This window comes from Sceloporus occidentalis, unplaced genomic scaffold (assembly GCF_023333645.1).
Source record: "Sceloporus occidentalis isolate IW3139 unplaced genomic scaffold, rSceOcc1.0.p SCAF_13, whole genome shotgun sequence".
Taxonomy (NCBI): domain Eukaryota; kingdom Metazoa; phylum Chordata; class Lepidosauria; order Squamata; family Phrynosomatidae; genus Sceloporus; species Sceloporus occidentalis.
The window spans coordinates 1,870,798-1,896,588 of record NW_028316993.1 but is presented as its reverse complement, the minus strand read 5'-3'; the positions used below and the strand labels follow the sequence as shown (position 1 = coordinate 1,896,588).

Here is a 25,791-nt window from a genome sequence, read left to right as displayed (position 1 = left end):
AGGATTTACAACTTTCCAGCAGACATAACTATATGTGCTCATACTAAAGGCTGGATGGATGAGAGAACAGAAGTGATTGGTGCTTCCAGAATAGATTATACTTTTGCATTTCATCATGAGTTAAAATGCAGTACTTGCAATTGACCCGTGGACAAGTCGACTTAGGTTTTTAAGTCAATTTTTTAACCTAAACGTCTAGACTTATACCGTATTTACTTGACTGTCAGTTGATCCCATGTATAAGTCGAGGGCAAGTTTTGGGGCCAAAATTATGGATTTTGATATGACTCATGGATACAATGAAGATAAAACTTAAGTGCATGCAACAAAGGATGTAAAGGACAACGTTTACTGCCTTCATACAGAAATGTCTCATTCAGATCCTTCTAAACTCAATTCCTCTTGGCATTCTTTTCAGGCAAAGCACCAAAGAGGTGCCATCATTGTCATTTTCTTACCCAAGTATTCAAAAAAGCCAGAAGCAGCATCATGGTGTAAAGAGTAGGGAGGTTTTGGTGCTTCTTTTGGATGCTCCTAGGATGGACTAAGCTCTTATTCTTTTGCTACTCTACTCAGAGAAAGAGAAGAGCTAAAATACACTGCTGATATTGACGACAAGTCGATAAGTCAACCCAACTTTTTGGGGCCAATTTTTTTGACAACCATTTCTAGGCTTATAATGACAAGGAAAAAACAGGATCCAATCCTGCAGTCCTATAGTTGGGTTCTATTGGATGGCAGAAGGGAGCCATCTCATGGTGATTCTGAAAACCCGTCTGTGAAAATCCCAATCGTGCCTCAGCCAAGGGGACCCCTTCTCCTGCCAAACTACGATGTGTCATGCCAAAATGGGCAGAAACATCAGAGGCAAGACTCTATGGCCATGGGGAGGAGGGAAATTAGCCCATAGCGTCCGCCAATGGGGTAGAACTGGGCTGGAATTTCAGTGGAAATCCCCTTGCTGGGGGTGGAGGTGAGTCAGGCATTTGTGGGTTGCTTGGCAAGGGAGGAAACAATCACAAAGCCAAACGCGCTGGATGGGGACAAAGCTTGAAGACAAAATGGAGATCCTGACATCAGGATAGGAGTTGGTGGCTTGTAAAGCTCCTGCCTTACAGACACTCTGGACCCAGCTGTAAATTTTTTACCAACTCATCTGGTCTCCGTTGCAAAGAAATCGTTTCTCAGACCACTATTCACCCCTCTCTTGAAACAAAAATAAGAAAGCTTTCAAGGGCAAGGGTCGGCAACAGCAGCATGTATGTCCGTGTTTCCAAAAGGCGAGATCAGCTACCAAAAATTTAAATAGATGAAAAACACAAAAGCAGATGTGGCTGAAACTCTGTTCCTAGTCTTTGGCCGGAGGGTCTTCCAATTTTCCTGGCCTCCAAATCTTCTTTCTATAGGCCCACCCCAGTCAGATCTACCTTTCCCCACTTAATCATAAGCGAGCATAACCAGCCAATACTCTTTTGTGGATGTCTTTCGTTTTGGCTGCAAGCACATTTATAAACATTCGATGACATCTGAGCGACTCAAGCTATACCAGTAATGCACAATGCTTTATGGCCAAAGAATTATTATGCCCACAAACAACGTGAGACAATACACAGCAAGTTCTTGTCCCTTTCTCTTTGGTGGTCGTGAAGGAATGTACCTCCATGATCTTAAACAATTAACTACAGAACTGATCTCTTCTTTTCAGAAAGCCAGCCCAAGTTTACTTGGCATCTGCTGGCCCCTGCTGGCCTTAGCTGGTCAAGATAAGTAATGCCACAAGAAAGTAAATGGGAGGTTGAAGGGGAAGGGACCTAACTGCACTTCTGAGACTCATTTATTTCAGCATGAGCTTTTGTGGGTATCAGCCCATCTCTCAGATGCACTGATGGAGTCAATCTGACGATAGAGATCCTTCAGTTTGCTGGTACAAGGGAGCATTTTAAGCCCATTCTAGGTTATGTTCTCAGTTTCCATGGGGCAAGGACAGGCAGAGCAGACTCTAATGGCACCCCTGTGCCCTGAAAGGGGAGACCAGAACAGCTCAGCGAGTCCTCTCCAATGCCCAGAGGGCTTTCTGAACTAACTGGATATGATAAAAGGCTTTGAAACGTCTGTTCAAAACAAAGACACACCCATACATTCAAAACAGAACAGAACAGTGAATGTTTAACTCTTGGCCCATCTATGGCCCATGATCTTCCTTCCCAAGGGTAAGCAAGAAAACCACAAGAGTGCTTTCCCCACTCTCACCCATACCCTCTCTGCCTCTACTAATTTACTAAAGGCTGAAGACAAGCACACGGCCAGTCATTCAATATAAACATCTCCCCTTACTCTACTCTTTTAATTCCAGAAATAAGAAGCTTGAACTTAAACTCACTTGATTCATTTTTTCCTAATGTATAGTATCATTAACTAGCCTTGATTAATTGGAAACAGGGGCAAGGCAATTGGAGAAACAGCCAGCTTCCAGTTGGAGCAGAGCTCCTTCTTGCTTTGAACAAAATCTCTTAGTGATGCAAAAATATATATAAAGATAATACAAAGATAAAAGATCATTTATTTTTAGCCTCCAACTGCTTAAACCTCATCTTATAATGAGAAACACAACTCACCACTGATAGAGGTGATTTTTTGGTTTTTTAGTTAAGAGAAACATTCCACCTAGATGCTAGCTTCATGCCTACACAGACAAACAGGTCAGACAACTCAATGGGAACTTGCAGGTGTGAGGACAAAATCAAATCTTAGGATTGAAAGGGTCCAAAGGTGAGTCACTGCAGATGAGAAGGTGAGACTTGTACTTCAGATCCACAGTGTAATTGTCCAGTCCTGAAGATATATGTCCCCTTTCTCAGTCACCTTCTCTTTTTAGCAACAGGAGAGCAGCTGGGAAGGGCTGTACAGATATCTTGAAGTGCGGATGTCGCAGCTCAGATCTCAGCAGCACTTCAACTCAAACCTGCTTTTGCGACCCACATCGGGTTGACACCCAATTTGGCAGGGGAAAAGTCACACAACAGGGCAGAAGCCAACCATGTGTCCTCTATCTCCACATTTGATTTGGGAGCCTTTACCTCCGTCTTGGGGCCAAGATCTCAGACACGTCTACTCTGCTTCCATAGAGTCAGCATCTTCTGGGTCCTCTCCATCGAAGTAGCGCTCCTCCTCATCTCGTGATACAATGTCCAGGTTATCAAAATCTGGATTCTCATCTACCTCACTGTGGAAAAGTGGAGAGGAGAGGAAAGGGAGATACATGATTACAGTATATGACTCTCCTTCTTTAGTGGTTTTTAAACAGAGGTTAGGCGGCTATCTTTCACGATTGTTTTAACTGAATAGTAGGGGGGGATATACTAGATGGCCTCTGTGATCTTTTCCAACTCTAGGATTTTGCAGACGGATGGGTTCTGGAGCCTTTCCAGTTGTAAGAGAATCTGCTTTCTCTATTTTTCTTCCCACAAGAATGGGAAGGGATTCCTCACTGTTCATCTTCATTGTCCCCAATTCCCCATTTGTGGTTTTGAACAAATGAGGAATTATCATTCAGAACAAATTCTAGCTTGTTGAACAAGCCTGCACAATCTGATTTGCTTTAAGGAATGGATAGAAGTTCAAACCTCACAAGCCAAAAATTTAGCATGAGTGCTTCTCAGAGCTGGAGATGGAGAAGATTATTTGTTTGGATTTGGCGAGGTTTGGGCCTGCAATGTGGAAATCCTGACTGAGCATAATAAGTGCATGCAGGCGCCAAACAGCCTTGGCAACCAAAGCCCCAACTCAATTTCTTCCCCACCTCACCTGTAGTCAAAGTCCCTGTCCTTGCCATCAAGGAAACGCTGGTACATACGGCTGGTGAACTCCTCCCGCAGGAATGCTTTCTCTCCTTGGTCAGGGACCCATTCATCCTCATTAAGGTCAGAGGCCCTGTCTACAGAGAGAATCACAACACAGAAGTCACTCAATGAAAGCAGACAGGCTTCCCTTTCTATTAACTCTTTTTCTTAACAGATCTTGGGGTGCTGTGTGTGGTTCTCCCTCACACTGATGCTCGCAACAAGCATGTGACGTAAAGCTTGAAGACACTTGTTGAGCTTCAAAACTGAGCAGAAACTGGAAACCACAGACCTAATCTGCCAGTTACACCACAATGACACAATGAGTTTTAATATCTGGCACTGGGCAGATGGGTCCTGAAGTCCCTGTTAGCATCATGCCCAAACATGAACAGTTGTCTAGTGACACTGAGAGGGTTAATTTGTATGACTGACTTTGTGAGACACTTTATTACATCAGCCTAGCAGTTTGAGTCTGGGAAAAGATATGAAGGCTGAGAATAGATCGAGGAAGAAAATTTTCCTCTGTTACTAACCAGCTTGCACAGCTCTCATAGGTATGGGATGAGACATTGGGTCACGCTTGCACACTTTGATTTCGTTTGTTTGCTTCTAGACTACACAATTCTAGACAACACAGCCCTTGAGAGTCTATTTTCCAGAGGCCTCACCTTGGAAGGGTACACTGCAACCTGAGACCCCATTTAGCCTGCCATGGATTTTGGGATTCCTGGCCAGGGACAATTCTGGGTAGAATTGTTTCAGTGCTCATTTTCACCATTGGCTGTGAGGAGGTGCTGGGTAACCTCAATTAAAGGGCTGGAAAGTTCCCTGCTGTATACTATCTGTGCTAAATTTACCATCAATAAAGCTTATATTATAGCAGTAACATGTGTCTTGTACCAAATAATTGTGTAGTCCTTTATGTGGGAGGGTTGTAGTCCCTTCCAACTATAAGATTCTAAGTCTTGGGGACACCTGGAATTGCATCCAGTTCCAGAATAGATCACCCGACTTCCCCTATGAAGACATGGGTCCAAGAAAAGAGACTCCTAATCTTTCTGCCATTGCTCCAACCATTCCTCTCTCGGCTAACCTTCCTTGTCCTCATCGTCTGTATCTTCCTCCTCTTCTTCCTCCTCACATGCCTCTTCTTGTTCCTGTTGAATCTGCAGACGTCGCTGGATGACCTGCTCCTGATAGGAGTCCAGGAGGACACCTGAGAGAGAGCAGGAAGCCTCCAGTTTGCTGCTGCCCAGTGCCTGCATCTCTTCATCACTCAGGTACTGCCCAATGTACTGTTCATAAAGGAGTGGATCCCGAGAACGCATCTGTTCATCACTAAAGTATTCCCCACCTGAAAAGAGCAGAGAGAGATGGTCAGTGATTGGGAACTCAGAAAAACAAGGCAAAAGGCTACCAAAATGTAGGGAATTTGGCTGTGGGAAGCAAGAAAGCCTGTTCAATTGGTGACCAAAGCAGAGAAATATCAATGCTAACACACATGGACAAATGTCTATCCATATTTGATTAAGGACAGAGGAATGCTGAAGATTATTTGTTCACTGAGTTTCTGTTTATTGGACACCATCGTTCCCACGCAAACAGGAGTTGTGACATCCATCCTCCCCTAGCTAGCCTGTCCCTGAGCTTTCAACCCTGCAAAAACCTAGACTAGCCTTCCTCAGCCCAACCTAGTCCTTTCAAGATACGTTTGGACTGCAACTCCCATCATCTTAACCCTGCCACCCTGTAAGGCTCATGGCAATGAGGAAGCTGCAACCAATGATTGCCTCCTTTGTAGCTCATTCTCTTTTGCTCACACTTGCTAACTAGGGAGTGAGTTCCATGGAATATAGTGGGCCATCCTGAACAAAAGCATGGACGAATGCATTGTTTTATCAGTAAGTTACCCCTTCCTTAAACAGAAGGAAGCTATCATCTATTGGTGTATATAGTTCCAGATTCCCAGTCCCCTCCTAGGACAGAGAATGCAGCCCGAGACGTCAGCCTCCATACCTCTAATAAGCTGCTGTAGAGCTGCATAGCGCTTGTTCCGCACCCGAGTACGTCGCGTTTTGCCCAGGCCAGCTCTGCGCACTTCAGCGCAGTAGAAATCAGCCTCGTAACTGCCAGAGAGATGGTGGAAGCAAGGCAAGTGTTCTTCATGCAAAGCTGTTCGGAAGCGCTCCAGGAACACCAAGGGCTTGGCGTGATACAGCTCCCGTAAGATAGCCAACTTCTGCATGGGCGTGAAATCTGGTTCATCTTTTTGCTGGCTCCGGACAGCCAGGCGGCTGTTGGCCACGGCACGGAACATGGCTAGGAGAGCGGGATCATCCTCCTCAGTTGATTCAGTAGACAGTGATTGGCAGCCAACAGACTCTTCCTTTATACTACCCCAGTGGGCATGTTGAGCATTGGAGGTCTCCTCCTCAGTGAGGCTGCCATCTTGGACAACCATATGCCCTAATATCCCATTACCCACCTGAGATGGTTTGTTGGCCCCACTCTTGTTTTTAGAAGCTAGGGTTTCAGTCCTCAGTTGAAGGGATCCATTTGTGGACATGTGCTGGTCAGTGGGAAGATCTGAACTGGGATTCTCTAAGAGTTCTCCCCAACAATGTAGTGTTTTAGATCCTCCATTCCCACTCATGTGACATTGATGTGGATCAGAGCCTACCAACATTTCTTCTTCACACTGAGGCTGATGAAATGGAGAAATGTTAGTGGTCCCCAAGTCTGATATAACAGAAGTATTTTCATCCATGATGTGGGACACCTGCAAAGACCCATCTGGATCTCCGCCGCTGTTTGGAGAGCAGTCTTTGGTAGCTGGGATTTCCATTGTCTCTTCTGCTGAGTTTGCAGTCTCCGTTTTGTCCAGAAGACAGCTCCCCTGCCTTTCTGTGGGGGCAGGTTGATACTTCCCTTGTTCTACGTTCTTCAGGCAGTTAACACCTAGAAAGACAGGAAAATTCCTAATACTGTTATTTAGATAGCTATCATGTGTCATCAAGGGCTGGCTTCAGAGACAGCCATGTTCATCTGGAATATTAGTAAAGGCCCCTCTGCCCCACAGACCTTTGATTTCAACAACCTCCACAGCAGGCAGAAAACTCTTGTTTATTATTTAACATATAATGTTTATTGCAGTTTCATTATAATATTCATATTTCATAATTGCTAACATTAATCACATTATCTCCCCCCCATAGCCCTTCATTAAACCGTCGTTAAATTTAATTTTCACGTCAGGTATCATAATTTCTCTTGTACATATTTTTCTTTCATGAAGTGTCTTATAAAGCATTTACAACTTGTTTCCGTTCATTGTATTAACTCCCAATCTTCATTCCAGTGTTTAAACGCACTTTCCTTTATCAGGGCTGTAAGCCTGTCCATCTCCTAACAATGCTTGACATGCAACAAACAAACCTTTCCAACCCTGCAGGGTTTGTGTTTTAAGTTTAATAAACAATAATAATAATAATAATAATGATAATGATAATAATGATAATAACAACAACAGACCTCTACCATATTCAAACAACCCTTACCTAAGCATTTTAAACGATGAATTTTAGATGTGGGTTGTTTTAATACAGTATAGGTCACTACTATTATTATTCATGTTTATTAAACTTAAAACACAAACCTGTCCTGGACACTAAAACATGCATACAGTACAGAGCATCACTACATGTTAAAACCAATAGATTTGGTTCTACTCAGTGGTGGCTTTTCTCAGTTCCTTCCTCTGAAATATAACCTACAGCACGTTGGTGGTCTCCCCTCCAAGTGCTAACCAGGGCTGGCCCTGTTTAGTTTCCATGATCAGACAAGACCTTGGTGCCTTGAGGGTATTCCACCTTAGAAACGTTGCGCACTAGCCTTTTTCTCCTCCTGGGGATAAATAACAAGGGATAACCAGGCAAGTAACGGTGGTTCCCAAAGGGAGGGTGGGGGACCCTTTTGAATGTAACACCCATTGCCTCCAGCCAAAAGGGGGAAATGGAGGCAGAAGGGGGGCACTCACCGGGGGCCAGGGGCTGGAGAGGGCCTTCCTTTCCTGCTTCCATCCCGCTGGGGTCTGCGTGAGCGGACTCCAACAGGATCAAGGAACTTCCGGTTCTTGTGGTGCACCAGGAAAAGAGGTCCCCCACTCCTGGTGCCAAGGCATATTGGTTCCGGAAAGATATTATTATGCACACTGCAGAAAGAACCTACATTCCCCAAGATTCCCTAGCATTGAGCCCTGGCCCTTCAGGTAGTCTCAAACCAGATTACTTCTGCAGTGTGGATGCAGTAAAGGAGGCAGATCGATTCATCACAATCACGGGGTCGTTTCTTTTAAAGCAGTGGTCCCCAAACTGTGCCCTTTAATAAGAGATTCTGGACTTCAGCTCCCAGAAGCCTCAGCCATGTTGGCCAAGAGTCTGGGATTCTGGGAGCTGGAGTCCAAAGTCCCTTAAAGAGCAGTTTGGGGACCACTGCTTTAGAGGAAGGCAGCCCCTCTTTGTAAGGGAAGAGGACGCAGATTGAGAAAGTAGTCTAGAACTGAAGGATCCCAATAAGAAATGTTTTCCTATTATTGTTTTAAGGCACTGTTTTTGATTGTCTTAATATAGGTTTAATTGTATATTTTACAATGTGAAGTCGAAGGCTTTCATGGCCAGCATCCATAGTTTGTGGGTTTTTCAGACTATGTGGCCATGTTCTAGAAGAGTTAATTCCTGACATTTCGCCAGCATCTGAGAAATATTTTTACACTTTCATAGAACTTTTGTAGCATTCCTAACCTGTATTGTTTAAAATGTTCCTAGCTGTCCCAAGTCCCATTATTGGGAGAAAGAGGGCATATCAACAGGGTGACCAGATGTCCCATTTTTCCAGGTTACCCATTAGTGTAGTAGTCATTCCACTGTGGTTTAAAGGTTCATACCTTCTATTTCTGCAGGAGACCTGAAGTAAGGATAAATGTTTCCTGGGCCTGTCAAGTACTGACCAGGTTGTGAGGACAACTACTGAATTGTAAGCTGGCTCTATATTGGAGACATTTCTTGGGACTGGCACCCTAGCTATGTTCAGTGCTGTCCTCAAAAGATGTTCAACCAAGAGTTCAGTCCCAGGCAAAAACGTTGGTTATCAAGGTGTTTTATCGTTTTTAGGCTGTTTTCATGCGATCTGCTGTTTGTAACTGATTTTCTCTGCAAAACCCTTATCACTGATATAACGAAGGATGCTATAAAAATGTTTTAAGATAAACACTGCTGCTGGAGGATACAAAACATACAGGTGAAAAAGATACTTCCGTTGAAACTTCACTGCAAGTAACTGATAGGGTTCCTAGGTCTTTCTCTAGAAAGGTAAGGTTTGTGCGTGGGATGTATCATCCCGAGCAGACAGCTGGTACACCTTCTGCATCACCAATTTTATTTCCAACGAACAGAACAATTGACTGGGTAAACGCCTGTTTACCCAAACAGGCCTTTTGAAGAGACAAAGGATTGCCTCAGTGAGGATCTGGCAATACTGGGGCTGAAATCCTACACATGTGCATAGCTCTGTATGTTGTGTTTCATGTTCTCCATTGCCCAGAAGCTCTCAAGATCTAGAAGATGCTCCTGGGACGGAGTAGGCAGGTAATTCAGAACAAAGTAAAACAATCTCAGCTTAGTTGTGTGTGTGTGAGGATGGGCCCTCAAATAGGCTGCAACCACCTTTTTCTTCTCCCAGAAACCCAGGGCAGCTGGATCTTCATGGTCTGAATTGCTTCCCCCTTCCCTTCCCACTGGAAAGGAGAACCAGCTCCTTCTGTGGTTTGGCAGCTGCTGGGCATAGGTAGCTTTTGGATGGATGGCAAAGACAAATAAATAGCCCTCTATGCCCTGTCTAGAAAGGAATGTACCCACATGGCAGTCTCTGGTAGGAAGGTAGCTTGTGTATGTGTTTTGTTTTTAAAGCTGCAATGAAAATGTGGGGACTTGAAAAAGAGGAAGAACAGACAAGACAAATGGTTTAAAGTTCAATATTCACTCTTTTCCCCCCCTCCAAATACAAAAAGCTGTTACAATTCAACTCGACACAAAGCATGTGCAAAGTTACAGAAACTTAGACATTGTATAAAAAGTTACACAGTTAAGATTATTTTTTCCCCTCGTTCATTTTCTCTTCTCCTGTATTGAGCAAAAAGGAATGGTTACCTCGATGAAAATATTAACAGTTGCTGGCCCACGGTAAAAAGTTACAGAAAAATCTTTTAAAAAATAAAACCCACCATAATTACCATAAGATAGCCATCTCTGTCTCCCTCCCGCTTTTAATAGTTATTTGCAGAAAAGACAGATAAAAACAACTCAAAGACAGGTGACAACAAACTGCAGGGAAGGTTTCCAAAATGTCTGGAGTTTATGATCACTAGCAGAACTGTGCAAGAGGGTGGTGTTAAAATCCTAAGAGGGGCTTCCAAGGCTGCCTCCCCCAACTACTGCAGGAAGTCTGATACTAGGATGAAATCTTAGGCTAAAAAGTACAAAGATGTGAGGTTAAACATTGCAGATCCTTTCAGAATCAGAGAAATTTTAAAAGGAGGGAAAACAAACCTCTTTGACAAGGAGAGACAAGAAATCATGTAATTTCCTCATGAGGTATGATACAAAGGGAAAGAAACATGCCTCTATCTGTACAGGTAAAAATGCAGCCACCCTCAAGAACTACAGAGAGGAAAGAAGGGCAGAGAGACGACTTCCCTCCCGGATTTCCCGAGACTCAAAATGCCCACCCGTCAAGTTAAAAACTTGCCAGCAGTGGCAGAACAAGTTGCTCTTTCCAAGAATGACACGGAGCCATCACTGAGCGCTAGAGCCTCCCTGTGAGGTGCCTGTGTAGCTCCCGTAGTCATAGCTGCCATAGTAGGGGGGCCACTGACTCTGGTTTTGGTAGTATTGGTTCCACTGCTGGGTGTACTGTGGAGAAAAGGAATGCACTTGTTATGATATTTAAAAGTGTCAGTGGAAACCCTCCGACCCAAAACACCCATCGGTATTTCCACCCATCATTTAAAATAATGCCAAGACGGGGGAGAGGGGATCACTGCAATTCTCAAACTGCAGGCAGTTCATTTTAATTCCATTCATACCTCAGGGTTCCTTACAAACCTTCTCTCATATTTAAAGTAGAACCATAAGCAAAATAATAACATCACCCCCTTTTCACAGTAGACAGCCAGAAAAATACTAAGTCCAGCTGAGTATTCCCTCACTGGCAGGGAAGGTAGCAAAGATGCAGCAATTCCCCCTTCAAAGCCACTGGGCTTCTTTTCACCTACCTGTTGGTACTGGTTGTAACTGGGCTGATTGTAGGTCGGCGGTGGTGCGGCTGGGACAGGGGCAGGGGCCGGTGGTGGTGGAGGGGGCTGGCTGTAGCTTTGGCTATATCCACTCCCATAGTTGTAGCTAGGAGATGCATAACCACCTTGGTTGTAGCTGGGTGGAGGATTGGGGTTGTAGGGCTGGCTGTAGCTTTGCTGTGGAGAACACATGAATTATTTCAGAGACTGATTTTACTTGCATTTGCAGACGCAGAGAAGCTTTAAGCCGGAGGGTGCATGCGATGTGACCCATAGGCCATATATATCAAGCCCCAAACCCTGTTTTGCATCCTCCCAACATCCATTTCAAAATAATTTTTCAGGTGAAACATCATACATGAATTGCCCCAAATTGCCATAAAACCATTCAAAGCCAAAGCAGTTTGGGTCAGTTTTCACCCCACAACCCCCCTAACTTGCATAGAACAAGGACTGTTTGCAATAAATAGCACAAGCAGGACAAAAGGGAGACAGGAGAAGAGCACCTAGTTCTAATTCTAGGCAATATGAACTTCTCCCTCTTCCACCACCCTGAGCAAAATTTTTGCATTATCCAAAGCATCCCTACCTGTGGCCCTGGATTGTAAGTACTGGGAGGAGCATTTGTGGGAGGTGCAGGCGGGGCGGGAGCCATGTTGCTGCTGTTGCTCTTGTAGGTGTTCTGGTTGCGTGCTGGACTGTAGCTGCTCTGCTGTTGGTTGTTCCGGTTATAAGTGCCCCGGTTGTTATTGTTGTTGTCTCGGTTTCCACCTCCCCAGCGATTCTGGTTGTAGCCACCGCGGTTGAAGGCTGACAGAAGATCACACAAGAAGAGATGTCAAACGAATGCCAAACGTGTTTCACATCAGTACCTTTCAGTGTGTGTGTGTGTTTGAATATATATTATTTTGGTTCTGTCTGAATATTAGATGGTTAGTGTAAAATAAATAATTAATATATTTTTTAAAAGTAAAAAACAAGCAAAATCTGAACAAAAATTAGGGTCTCCCATTTTCAGGAGCTACTTTTCCTGGATTTACATTATTACTGCTGTGAGCCTTCTACAGAAACAGAACCAGTTCATTCAGTTCTCTTTCAGTTTGTGATGCTGAGACACATTTGTTCAAGCACTACCTTTGATACACTGCCATTAGTCCAGATATCACCAAAAAACCCTTAGTTCTTTCTTTCACCCAAACTATGAAGGTAGCATTTTCTGGGCTTGATCTTGTTCCAAACCAGTTGGCCAGCATTTCCTAGTTCAGGTGGTCACTAAGAGAACAGGGACAAAAGACTCCTAGTCATCCCATGACTAATTAAGCTGAGATAGGATCATTGAAACATGACCACAGATTTTCTGATGAAGCTGAAAAAACAAAACCAGAGTTTCTACTTCTAGTCTACATTGTGTAGTTTCACCATGGGCATAGTGGTATTATACTAATGCCAGTGTTGCAATGGAACAACTTTACCTCCTCCTCCACCGCCACCACCACCAGGTCCTCCACCGCCGCCTGGTCCTCCTCCTCCACCTCCTCTGAATCCTCCAGTGCTGGGGCCTCCTCCACCACCACCACGATTCTGAAAGCCACCACGGTTGCCAACTGGTGGGCCTCGGTTATCAAAGCGTTGAAAGCCGCCGCTGCCTCCACCACCTCGTCCACGGAAGCCGCCACCTCCGCCGCCACCCCGATTGTCAAAGCGCTTTTCTGGGGGTGGGCCAGCCTTCTTGCCTTCATCGTTGTACTGTCTCACCAGCTTCTCTGCTTCATCCCGTTGCAACTCAATGTAGACGACCGAGTTGAGGAAGTCGCCTGCTTCTGGCAGTGTAAAGTTGGCTGGCATGTGAGAAGAAAAAAAACATCAGTTGCTAGGGAAGAGTAAGCAAAAATAGTGGGGAACAAAGAGGGGGGCTTTTCTTCCAGGGCTCCAGGAAAATATGCAAGAGAACAGGAGGAAAAAGTAATGAGTGGGAAGAACAAGGAGAGAGATAAAGAGGCATCTTGAGTAACAAACATTAGTACATGTGAGAGGTTCTTTCTTTCCTTTTAGCCACATGCTGCTGGCTGGGGGTGGGTGGGTTTCAGTGCCTCAGCCTGAAATAGATTTATCAGTTTGTGTTGCAGTACCACCTGATGCTTCCCAGATGTGTTGAACTACAACCCCTATTATACTACAGGGATTATGGGGAATGTAATTCAAAACATGTTGAAGGCACCAGATTGTGGAAGGCTTTGCTGTAAGCATGAGAGAACTGGAAGAGATGCATGTCATGCCAGCCCAGACTTCCAGTCCTAAATCCACAGCACAGAATGTTTTCCCATCCAACCTGCTCTCATTAATCTAACTTGCCAAAAACTGAGGAAAGAGTAATCAGTGCTGTACATTAGAGCGCAGTAAGTTCAATACTAGACAGCCAGGTTCAGACTCTACACCTAGCTAAAAAGCTTCCTGATCCAGAGCTGTCAGCCTAACCTACGTCATAGGGCTGTTTGCAAAGGTAATGTACACATTTTAATACCAGTTGTCTAGCAAACAACACTATTAAATTTCTAAAACCCAACAATAACAAGATATTCCAGACTCCTAGTACTAAAGAGCGGCTTTTTAGGTCTTGAGGTAATCAAGCTGTTAAGACCTTCCTATTCCTGAAAGATTCACACAGAGACTTCCAATGAGATTTTGCCTCCCTCTGCCTCCAGGTCAGGAAGCATGCCTCACTGGCAAGGTGTGTGTTGCAACCAAAGCGTTCTCTCTGGAAAAGAGCATTAAGCCTTCCTTTTTCTCCCAAGGCTGTGATACTATGCATCTTTATTCCCAAGTACATCCTACTGAATTTAGCAGTCTTTATGTCAAGCAAACTACTAGGTGGCAGGCTCCTCATCCCTCTATCATTGACTCTAAGACTTCTTTAGCAGCAGCTGTGGAGTGGGCTGAGCTTTTGTGACACAACTGATATAGGATGCCCAATATTTCTCCTGCTGTGGTAAACACAGCTTGCAAGAGGTGTGGGTGGCTTATTTATGTCAACTTTGGGTGGGTAGAGAAGGGGATGTGATAACTATGGGACAGAGGAGGTGAAAGGAAGACAAAAGGGAGAACTACAAAGACTAAAGGATTGGTCTCAACTCAGTCCTCAAACTAGACACACAGTAACACTGGGTTTTCCCCTTATCACTTGTGTTGTGTGTGTATTCGGTTTTTTTCTAGGATCCTACCTTTCATTTCTAACACTGCGTGATCGGGCACATCCTTCCCCTCCTCATCAGTGCGCTTTACTGTTCGATCTTTTAAGTCCTCGTCCGTGGGACAAATTACAATAGCCTTGCGTTGGAAACCTTCAAAAGGACGCATTTTTCGTCTCTGGGCAGATCCATAAACATTTGTCTAGCAATGGCGACAAAGAAGAGGCAAAAAACTGGTCGTTATTTGTCAAGTCTGCATTCTTCCTAAATGGAGCAATGGACCCCCAAACCAGGGTAAGAGATTGACTCCCTGTGCACCCGAAGATATGGAAGGATATTTGGAGAGCGGGGGCTGTTTGTACACCCAATTTGGGAGCTATCACCTGACAACTAACCTACCTTTAAGGCATTTCTCACCACTTTTACAGGATAAAAACAGCAACACACACAGTAATTTGCAGCTTTTGCAATTCAAATGATACCCTCCCTGGGATGCCAGGCTAAGGAAACAGAGTCAGCTTTGTGCAAAAAGAGGGTGATTTACATTTTGAGGGAGAAACAGCTTTAGATAAATAGAAGGAAAGTGTTCACAATTCATCTACTTTGATGTGTTTTTTTGGAGGCACTCATCCAAGCTGATGTATTAATGAGGTCTAGAAAGCTGATTTAAGAGAACACTGGTCTCAATTCAATGGCCAGAACCCTTTCTTTTGTCAAGGAAGAAAAGGAAAACTGCCTCCTGGATTGGGCCAACAGTCCATCTGTTTCTGCATTGTTTCCAAGATGCGAGATGCCTCCAAGAAGTTGACATGTAATATGTGAAAACCAACAAGCCTCCCGCTCACTCCAGAATCCAGTGCTACTTCATTGTCTTCTGTCTTAGTGATTGCTCCAGCTGAAAGGAGTAAATAATTTTGCTCACTCAAGCCAATTTTAATAGCATTTTATGTCTCTTCTGGCTACTAAGAGACCATATGGAGCATTACATGTATGAAATTGGGACATCTTTGCTTCTAATTGTTACCTATCCTGAGGCCTGAGTAGATCTCAACAGGCAAGAGGGTGATGACCAGAATTATTATTCAAGCAAACCAAAATGAAGGTTTTAAAAAAAATCACACTAGTGATGTTAGCAAGAAACAAAATGAGTGAGAACCAGATACACCTAAACAAAAGTTTGTGTGTTTATTCTAAAACTTCAAACAGATTAAAAGAAACTTTTATTTTGATTTGCTTTAATGCCAAAGTTCTTTTTGCAGTCAAGCAAAAACCCAGCCTGAGATATTTTTGGAAATTGCAGCTTTCCACATAATTTTACTTTTTCAGCACATCACAGGAGCCTTTTTATGAAGCCTGGCCTCTCCACTGGTAACGTTCTGCTGAAGCATTTAGCTAACATTCTTCTCAAATTCCTTCCACTGTAAGTGTACAGGGGAAATTAAAGCTTCCCACTGAAAAATTTTGTTTTGCTATATAGTTCATCTAGTCATGCCAGTTTTCTAGACTGTCGTCACATTAATAATGTGTGCCCTACATGCTTCGATGGGGACTCAACCAATATTTTAAAATCCAGATGGCTGTGAAAAGGTACTAAGCAACCAGTCATCTACCTGTGTTACTTACAGTTTCTAAGACGATCTCCTGAAGATATGCCTGGTTCTTCTATACTTACCTCAAGATATATTCAGATGCATGAAACCTTACATCTAAGTGCTGAGTTGATATAGCTTGGTATCTATTTTACAAGACAACCTGCCACCTGGTTTTAAACTAGAATACTAACTACAATATATTTTATAGGCCTGGTGGTGGGCTCTGGAAGTTCACAGCTTGCTGCCTGGCTACTGAAACTTCAAAAGAAATCAGAAAAACCTCCAAGGGAGGAAGAGCTCAGTACCTGATCCAGAATGTAGTTACGTTTCTTCCGTGCTGCAATCTGAATCAGGCGGTTCAGGCACTGCGTCGCTTGCTGGATGAGAACGTCCCAGCGGCCAGCATAGTTGCGTTGGCGGCGAAGCCCCATTACCTGGGAAAATACATGATTTATGTTTATTTTATTTATTTATTTCATTCATATGCCACTTTTCTCCTGGAAAGGGACTCAAGGCGGCACACAGATAAAAACAGTTGAGAACTTTATAATAAAAAATTGAAAAACAATAAAAGTGATTTCAATAAAACATACAATGGAACTTAAAAAGATAAATCCCCCCACCCCTCAATATAAAAGCCTCCCTGACAATGATTATATATTAGTGGGAAGAAAGTGAATGCTTCCTGCAGCTTGGCTGATGTTAAGAGCAACATTTGAGTGTTTTGCCAATAATATTTCAGTGTCGCAGCAGAAGGAAAAGCAAAGGAACTGTAAATAGGCATGGGATTTTTGAGTTCTTGGATGCAAGGTCTCCCAGTAGTTATGGGTAACAATACTTGACATTTAGTGAGCACATTTCAAATGCTTTCAAGATCTGCTTAAGTTTCCTGTACAAACCTTACAGCAGTCCCATAGAAAGGAAAGGTAAAATGGGAAAATCCAGTTAGTTATTTAATTTATATCCCAACTTGCTCTCAAAAAAAGGACTGAAGATATAATCCTTGTCTACACTTACAATCTGTCAGCAATACCAACACTGTAGGCATAGGGAAGACAATGCCCTGTGAACATGGATTGGTTGAAGGAGAAAAATTCTCACACAAAGAGCTAAGAGGCAGACATGAAAAGAAAATACAAAGGATGAGCCAGGACAAAGGCTGAATTGTCTTGGTCTTGTGCTAACACCAAAGCTATATCTTACCCTCATTTTGTCCATGATGGCGTTTGTTCCCAGAATATTGTATTTTTTGAGTGGATTGGCTGCAGCATGCTTAATGGCCCATGTAGTCTTCCCAGCAGCAGGTAATCCCACCATCATCAAGATCTGAAAGACACAACAGTCAGCTGAGTGTGTGGTGTACGCATTTTAATCACTCAAAATACCAGATATGAGCCAATACCTCAAATTTACAAATAAGGGGATAAATATAGTTACTGGTTTAACTCAACTGATTGCAAAGCTCTCAGACTCTCATACCCATACAAAGTTCTGCCAGAGGTGGAAAGCTAATGCTACAGCCACTCCAGTCCGGGAGGAATAGGGAACAGAGACTCTTAAACAAAACAACCTTATAAATCTAAACTCAATAAAAACTCAAGCAAGATGACTGTTACCAGTACAGATCATTACTTCTAATAATTTTTTTTTATTTAAACCAACACATGGAGACTTAGAACCTACTATCTCAGATTTATCACCTCTAAAGTTCTTTTCAGCTGGCTAAGGAAACTACCTTAGGGCCCTACAAAAATTTGGCACATACATAAATGTGATCAGTCTCCTGAAATGAGCACTACAGACCTCCTAGCATGTGCCATTTCCATGCAAGAGAGCCTGTCTTTTAGACACCTGACCAGCCAACGCCTCCCTTCCTGGAGCACTTACTTCACATTCTGTTTTGCTCTTTGGTCCGATTGTCCCCCGAACACGCTCGGAAAGTGGAAGATGCTGGATGAAGGTGAACCCCGGTGGAACTGGAAAGAAAGCATCCTCCCTCTGGCCAAAGTTGAACTCAATGGCACAGTTCTTCACCAGGACGTGAGGAAAGAGTGCCTTGCCCCCCAAGACGTCCTTCCGCAACCGGTATGCTACCCCCAGCCATTTCCCATTCTTCATGAAGGACATCTCAATCTCATCGCCACACTCAAAGTCCTAAGAACATGGAGAGAGTCATTTAGCTAAGGCTAAATACAGTGAGGACACACATTACAACGGCGGAGCAAGTGCCTGAAGATTTGGCGTCTTCCCTGAGACACCATGCAAACAATACTGTCCTCAGTATCACCCTAAAACCAGTACTCTGTTCATGCACAAGTTGTTTACAAAAACAGAAACGCAACTTGCAAAATACTACATGTCCGACTCACCAAAAGGCATGTGATTATGTCATTCTCAGTAAAGGTTTCACCATAATTTTCAAACTTGCAGTTGGTAGATTTCTTCCCAGTGCCTCCATAGCCGTAGGAAAAAGCCTCTTCACCTAATGGGGCAAACAAACCAGAGACATGAACAACACTGTCATTAGAGGGACAGGTAAAAATTCTCAGTAATAAAAAGTGCATTTCATTGCCTGAAGCTGATATGCTAACTATAAGCCTGACTGGACTTATATGCCCCTGTCTTTTTTTCAGCAATACCAGTTGCCTGTCCATTTCTCTACCAAATTCAGAGTGCTGATTTGAATTTTTAAACCTATAAAGAATTGTCTCCACTCACACTTACCAAGGCATTTTTCAGGATGCCATCCAATGAATTATGGTAAATGATTACTTGAGATAGGGACTTTTCAGTGATGTTGTTCTGTTGTGGAATGGCCTTGCCCAAAGAGGCTCACCTAGTGCCTACATTATGGGCTTCCTGGTGCCAGATGTATTATTGGTGTTTGGCATTTTAATTTTCTCTCCTCCTCTGTTGTTTATTAATGACAGAGTAAAGCACAGCTACTTTGTTGCTTTTTAAGATCTACATTGTTTGTAGAATTTTTATCTATTTATAGCCAAAGAGTGCTGTTAACTTCAATGTATCCAAATCCTGTAACAAAGAGGATTTGGTACCATTTGGACCAGTAATAGGAATTCTTCCATTATTAAGGATTATCTTTGCACTGGACATGATCCTGCTCATCCTGTTTTCAGAAGTAGGATTCTAAAAGATTTCTTGTTTTCAGAAGTAACATGTTGCTTCTAGATACAATTTAACTGAACTTCAGGCACCATCTCAGGTCTTCCTCCCTGTTACGGAGGTGTAGTAGAAATGCTCTTCTAAGGCTGCATCCACACGGCAGAAATACTGCAGTTTGACACTGCTTTAACTGCCATGGCTCAATGCTATGGAATTTGGAGATTTGTAGTTTGGTGAGATGTTTAGCTTTCACTGTCAGAGCTCTGGTGCCACAACATACTACAAATCCCAAAAAATCCACTGCCCTAAGGCATGGCAGTTAAAATGTTGTCAACCTGGATTATTTCTGCAATGTGGATGCAGCTTAAGAGGGCATTGGCCATCTGTGAATTTTACTCTTCTTAAAAACAATGTTTCAAATTCCACTCTCGGACTGATCACAGGGACTCTTCCAATTAGTGTAGACAATTGACTGTAGCTGGCTATTAGTACTTAAAAGTGAAGAACTATGCCTAGACCCATCAGCTACAGTCTTCTCTCATACCTAACTGAGTGCTGCATGTGTCCAGTGACCAGCCAATACGCACAACATGAGGATCAGGTTCCGTGGGAGGAAGATGCTTGACAGAGATCTCTTCATTGATCTGGGGACAAAAGAGAGGCATCCAGTCAGGAGAGATCTTGTAACCAGAATGAGTTCCACTACTGTTGTTGTTATTTTATGTATTTATATATTTCCTTCTACTCCCAAAAACAGGAACTTAAGGAAGGAGGGACTATGAAACAGTCTTTAGCAAAGGCAGCTTTAAAAGATTGCTCAGAAAATGCTTACTTACTGAATGAGGTTTTGAATTACTTCAAAGTCTTAGGATAATAATTTTATTAGCAAGCCCAAAGCTTCACCACAGAATTAATGCCAGCTAACTAAAAAGTCTAACTGGCACTGAACAAACTTTAGCTATCATAATAGCAAAAATATATATATATACGGTACCTATTTTCAGAAAATGCAAGTCATTATGTAATGTTTAACCTAATTCTTTGGCACTTGCATTCTTTAATGCTAATTCGTTTATAAAATTTAATTTAAAAGTGCAGCAGGAAATCGTAAAAGAATTAAAAACAACGAGGGCCCTATGCAGTTAACACAAACATCTCACCAGTGGCTACATTATATATATGTAACATTTCACACTAACACCCCTTACATTTCTGCTGGTTTTTACAACAATAATGCCCAACGCCACACCTGTGCCGTGGAAACAGGCTCTCTTACCTTCATTTCGTAGCAGATCCTCCCACGGCGTACCCCATATGTGGCTCGTGCACCTGACCAGAGATAAGCAAACCCTTCTATGGTCAGAGGGTAGCCACTGTATCGGTCACGGGCAACTTTGAAATGTAGGTCACAATTATCTGAAAGGGAAATGCAATGGGGGGGGGGTCAAAGAAAGATGGAATAGCTTTTCAGCTATGCAAACTCAAGAATCACAGAGTGTGGGATGAATAAAGTATGCAAATGAGATCAGTTCTTTGAGGTGAACTGTCTGGAAGAACTATATTTCTGTAACCCTGCATTTCTTCCCCTCTCTCCTTTCATTTGTTGCTACTGCTGTGGTCAGTCACTTGCCAAGCATTCCTTTGGCCCTACTACCACCCTTCTAACACATCATAGCAGCTGGATCTTTGAAGAAAATTGAAACCAAGATGAGAGAGGCCCTGACATATTATGTCTTTCTATAATACAAGTTAAGAGGTCTGATACAACTGAGGGATCCCCACAACTCACATGTATCAATGGCCACCAGAGTGTCATCAAAATCATCTTCGTCATCTTCAGCAGGTGGCTGAGGAGATCGGCCCCTAGAAAAAGAGAGAACATTGTAGAATCCATAAATCCACTGAGGTTAAGATATGGGCTGAAGGGCAAGCACATAAGTTCACAAAGAATGGGGATCAGGAAATGCATGGAAGACAGTATGCTACTGGAAACCATCTCTGGCTAAATTCTTCAGGCTGATTTCTCTTGTTATTACTGTTGATAAGTAAAGGTCTACAGGGAAGTCTAATTAAAAGATTGTATGTACAGTGCTGTGTAAATTTACAGCGCTATATAAATAAAGCTTAATAATAATAATAATAAGTAACCAGAATCAGATTACATTGAAGTTCCATTATTTTTAGTTAAATAAAAATACCTCTATTGTAGAATTTACAGCTAAGGTATCAATCAAGAAACAGCCATATTAGAACCCTAATGTTTACTACACACTGAAACCTTTCTGAATTACTAAAATCCAGAGGTTAAAAGGGTATTTCTGAGACTGCAAAAATGGCACAACATATCTGCTTCTCACGGGGTTTAAGATTCTCCTGCCAAGGCTTTACTTCTAAACCTGGGTCCTCCCCATAATCTCTGGAGAAAGAGGAACACGCTACAGCTAACACAGCCCCCAAAGACTTGCCTAAACGCACCTCTTATCTTCTCTATGTTCATAATAGCCTCGTCCCCGTGACTCCTCAAATGGCCTCTTCCGGCCTTGTTGCTGCTGCTGCTGCCAGGACTGAGATGAATCTGAGGTGCCATAACTGGAAGGTGGTGCATTATAACTTGAAGCGGGGGCATTGTAGCCGGACGTGGAACTATTGTAGTTAGGAGTGTTGTAGTTAGGAGGGGGCCCAGTATAGCCAAGGGGAGGAGCATTGTAACCTGAGGACGGCATGTTGTAGCCAGGCATGGATTCCTCTTGTTTAAATTCTGTCTTCATTTCTGCAAGCAAGCATAACAGATCACATTTAAACAAACAAGACATCTCAATATGGAAGGCACAAATTAAAACAACACCTGCAGTTCATTACTAGAAGGTAGGAACCACTGCCTTAATCCCAACTGGAATCCTATTTAAGTCTTGATTTCCCAGGTGGCCTAGCTCTAGCACAACAATCATGTAAGATACTGCAGAAGAGAGCATTAGCTCATCTGTTTGCAAGGAGCCTGATATCACTGGACCTAAAGCCAGAATGAAAACGACGGACGATCTGCATCTGGGTGGTCCTCCAAAAATTGCTAGAATGCAACTCCTATAATCAGCCCAGTCAGTGGTAAGGGATACTGAGAGTTGCCATACGACAACATTTAGAGGCCACACTTTGCCCAATTCCTGGCATAAACAAATTACCAGCTCCTGGCATTTTCTCCCTATTATAAATCCCATCATTCCACAACCACAGCATGACACAGAACCTGAGACATGGGCAGACTGCAAATGGAGACCGCTTCTCCTACTGAATTCTACAGGAAGAAATCAAGAGGTCTGAATCTAAGGCACAATTGGGAAGGGAGCAAACATCTGCCCTCATTGTAACAGTAGGATAACTAATAAAAGGTCCAAGCCTAAATCTACTACAAAGAGTAGGCAGCGCTTTGCCTCCTCCCACTTAAACAGGTACATCCACTCTTACTAGGTGGCTTAGGCTACATTGAAAGACACATCAAAGGACCAATGTATGGCTCTTTATCAAGATGCTACATGGTGTCTGAACAACAGACAGGCCTTCTGTGCATGACCTGTTCAACCCAAGGTTGTGTACTTCACCAGTAATAGAACAAATGTGGCTGTGAGTACCCTTTAGCCCCGCAATCCAAAACAATGCTACAAACAAATAAAAAGGTCTATTCCCGCAACCCCTCCAAAATGATATAAAGAAATAAAAAGGTCTATCAGGAGCACTATCCAAAACTTTTGTATCAAATCGATAGCTAATCACACACCATTCAGTTGGTGAGTGAAGGCCAGGCATTTTCAAGATGTTCAACCGTACCTGAATGCAAGCCAGAATGATCTTGGTCTATAGGTGCCCTTTCATACGCAGATTCCTCCTGTTTGATGTTGCAATGTTCAAAAGACTGGTATCCTTGCATGTCCTGGTGACTGTTGTCCTGGATGCCATCTTGAAACAAGAAATACAAGAACACAGTTCAAGACCACTATTCTATCCCAAACCCCGTTTTGAAGGGGACAGTGCATGCTTTTGCATTTCCTAACTGCTAATGGCAGATTCCGATAACCAAGAGACAAGCATCCAGCCCTAGCAAGGCTGCCAAACCTCTGTAAGAGGGCTGGGGGTTAGTTAATATCTTCAGCAGAAATAAGGGGTGGTTATTTTTTCCTGGTGCATGATAAAAAGTAGGGAGGTGGATGTTTGAAAGGTTCTCCAAGTCACCATACATCAATGTCCAGAGGAAAAGATCTGGCTTACCAGTCCTCCTCACATGCTATTTTTCTGCATATGGCAAGATGGATTCTCCCCATCAATCCCAGTGATGTTTGGAAATAATACATCTGAGGAAAAGCGTTATCACTTGGTTATTCCGAATATGTAAGCTAGGCCTAAGAAATGCAGAAGAGAAAATGCTACACGTCTTTAAAATAAGGTCCAAAACACACTGCAGAAATAACCCAGTCTGGGACTACTTTAACTGCCCTGGCTCAGTGCTAGGGAATCTTGGGAATGGTAGTTTATTGTGACAAAGGCGGCTACATGTCTCACAGAACTACAGTTCCCAGGATTCCCAAGCATTGAGTTAGGTAAGTTAAAGTGGATCTCAAATTAGATTATCTCTGCAGTATGTTTTGGACTTTCGATACTTTCATCGGGAATTACTTTTCACTACTCCAACCTTGTACTGAGTCCTGAGCCTCCTTGGCGCTGTCCTACTGCCCTAGAAAAATCAGCCAGCCTCATCTTTAAAGCACTACTTGGAGCAGGGCCAGGCTAGCAAAGGAAAATGCTCTCCCATCCTTCGGGCGAAGGATCTTCTGCCGCCACGGTCTCAGGAAATGTACTGCCTTGACAACAAAGCCCTGCCCTGAGGGAAAGCGTCTTGTGTTTGAATGAATATCTTTGGCCACAGTTACAGCACCTTAGTCACAAGTACACACACCATTTAACACACGACAAAAATGGCGCCACAGAGTTTACAACCAGACAGACTTCCCTAGCGCTGAGCCAAGGCAGTTAAAGCGGTCTCAAACCGGATTACTTCTGGAGTTTGTTTTGCCATCCCAGCATAGTGTATTGCTTTGAGCGTTGGGCTCTGGAGACCAGGAGTCGAATCCTGGGCATGTAAACCCACCGGGTAAACCTCAGGCAAAAGTCACACTCTCTCAGCCTCGCAGGGAAGTCAATGCGGCAAACCCCCGCTCTGAACAAATCTTGCAACAAAAACCGCATCGCAGGGCTGCCGTAAGTTGGAAACAACTTGAAGAGACACAACAAGGACGGGATCAGCAGTGGTCTGGGGCTGATGGGAGTTGCAACCCTATACCACATTGATGATAATAATAATAATAATAAGCTAATAATAAAAGCCCATAAGGGAGGAATCACGGGACATATTCAAATGACAGTACAGTACTTGCACATAGGACAACCCCGCTTGCCCATAGGGAAAGATTGGAGAATACACAGGCCCATAGGGCATTATAGGTGAATTACTTGTCCATAGGGAAGCACTGGGAAATGCTTGTCCACAGGGCAACATAGGGGAATACCTGTCCATAGGGAAACACACTGGCGGATACTTGCCCATAGGGAATCATTGGAGAACAGGGGAATAGTTGCCCGTAGGAAAGTATAGGAGACCCCTTGCCCATAAGGAAACACTGGGAATAGGGAAGCATAAGGGAATTGTTGCTCATATGGAAAAACAGGGAAACATAGGCCAATACTTGTCCATAGAGAACCATTGGGGAACACTTGGCCGTAGGGGAAACAGGGCAGCGCTTCTTTATAGGGAACCAGTCTCCTCCAAGGCTTCCCTATTTGTTTGCTGCGTCCCTGGAAGCATTGGCCCTCCAGAAGCGACAGACTACAACTCCCAGCATGCCTCGCCACTGGCCGCGAAGGGGAAGAATGCTGGGAGTTGTAGTCCATCAGGGCAGCTGGAGACGGCTCCATCCATCCTTCCTTTCTTCCTTCGCGGCTTACACTGTCCGTCGGAGAAAGGCTCCCTGCCCGACGGAGGCGGCGGCGGCGGCGGCGGCGCTCCCGCTCCTCCTCCGCGTCCCTGCTCCGCTTCGAGCGCCGCTTGCAGCCGTTCGGCCAGTTCGGCCTTCAGTCCCCGGGTGTCGAGGCCTCGGCGGCCGAGCTCGTCCTTCAGCTCGTTGACCCGCAGCCGCCTCACATCCATGGCCCGCCGCTCAGTCCGTTTGATGCGCGGCGGCCATCGAGGCTCCCGCTCCGGTCCCGGCTCAAAATGGCCGCCATCGCCCTCCTTCTCCTCCTCCTCCTTCTCCTCGCAGCGCTATGCATCGGCCTCCTCCATTGGCCAGCCTTCAAAGCCGACGATGTAAACCGCATCCTGATTGGCTCATCGCCTTCCCTCCGTCTCCCGCTCGTTTCCCCCCGACTGTGAAAGAGGCTCGCTCATTGGTCAGAAATATGGGTCAATCTATAAAGAGCGTTCTGATTGGTTGGACCAAATCCCTGCCTCCTCCCTATGAAAGATCTGATTGACAAACCATGAGCGGCCAATCACAACTCTTGTACCTTTATGCCTTCTCATTGGTTGAACTCTTGGTTTGTTTGAGGAGAGGTTTCTATCCGCTTTCCCTATTGGTTGAACCTTGCATTTATTTGTGCGTAGCAATGCCTTCGCCTCAGTATTTGTAACAGGCCCAAAACGCAACGCAGGAATG

The 25,791-nt window shown here is 43.9% G+C and overlaps 2 protein-coding genes across 3 annotated transcripts; both read right to left on the bottom strand.

Moving 5' to 3' along the window:
* Nucleotides 1–2,540: 2,540 nt before the first annotated feature.
* On the bottom strand, nucleotides 2,541–7,958 carry CCDC97 (coiled-coil domain containing 97). Of its 2 annotated transcripts, XM_089479182.1 has the most exons (5): nucleotides 7,879–7,958; nucleotides 5,859–6,800; nucleotides 4,936–5,196; nucleotides 3,805–3,934; nucleotides 2,541–3,223 (listed from the first exon to the last, which is right to left on the bottom strand). In XM_089479182.1, exons 1-5 carry the CDS (start codon nucleotides 7,919–7,921, stop codon nucleotides 3,109–3,111), a joined length of 1,491 nt encoding a protein of 496 aa, XP_089335308.1. In that variant the 5' UTR covers nucleotides 7,922–7,958; the 3' UTR covers nucleotides 2,541–3,108. The 2 variants fall into 2 exon arrangements, with proteins under 2 accessions (XP_089335308.1, XP_089335309.1); XM_089479183.1 differs by lacking the exon at nucleotides 3,805–3,934 and having other exon boundaries at nucleotides 3,139–3,223.
* Nucleotides 7,959–9,854: 1,896 nt separating this feature from the next.
* Nucleotides 9,855–25,382, bottom strand: HNRNPUL1 (heterogeneous nuclear ribonucleoprotein U like 1). Its single transcript, XM_089479429.1, has 15 exons — nucleotides 25,082–25,382; nucleotides 22,913–23,041; nucleotides 21,566–21,860; nucleotides 20,880–20,953; nucleotides 20,367–20,506; nucleotides 19,635–19,734; nucleotides 18,337–18,449; nucleotides 17,855–18,121; nucleotides 17,171–17,293; nucleotides 16,273–16,401; nucleotides 14,409–14,577; nucleotides 12,663–13,028; nucleotides 11,780–12,000; nucleotides 11,170–11,367; nucleotides 9,855–10,807 (listed from the first exon to the last, which is right to left on the bottom strand). The coding sequence occupies exons 1-15, from the start codon at nucleotides 25,281–25,283 to the stop codon at nucleotides 10,691–10,693; spliced, it is 2,643 nt and encodes an 880-aa protein (XP_089335555.1). The 5' UTR covers nucleotides 25,284–25,382; the 3' UTR covers nucleotides 9,855–10,690.
* Nucleotides 25,383–25,791: the final 409 nt, after the last annotated feature.

Excerpts from the sequence above, each read along its gene's own strand:
- CCDC97 (XM_089479182.1), bottom strand. The coding sequence starts at position 7,921 with ATGGAAGCAGGAAAGGAAGGCCCTCTCCAGCCCCTGGCCCCCG. Across the intron at positions 3,935-4,935 it reads AGACGATGAGGACAAGGAAG|ACAGGGCCTCTGACCTTAAT; the intron begins GTTAGCCGAGAG and ends TTCTCTCTGTAG. Across the intron at positions 3,224-3,804 it reads GACAGGGACTTTGACTACAG|TGAGGTAGATGAGAATCCAG; the intron begins GTGAGGTGGGGA and ends ACTTTTCCACAG.
- HNRNPUL1 (XM_089479429.1), bottom strand. The coding sequence starts at position 25,283 with ATGGATGTGAGGCGGCTGCGGGTCAACGAGCTGAAGGACGAGCTCGGC. Across the intron at positions 21,861-22,912 it reads TCATTCTGGCTTGCATTCAG|AAATGAAGACAGAATTTAAA; the intron begins GTACGGTTGAAC and ends GCTTGCTTGCAG. Across the intron at positions 20,507-20,879 it reads TCTGGTGGCCATTGATACAT|ATAATTGTGACCTACATTTC; the intron begins GTGAGTTGTGGG and ends TTTCCCTTTCAG.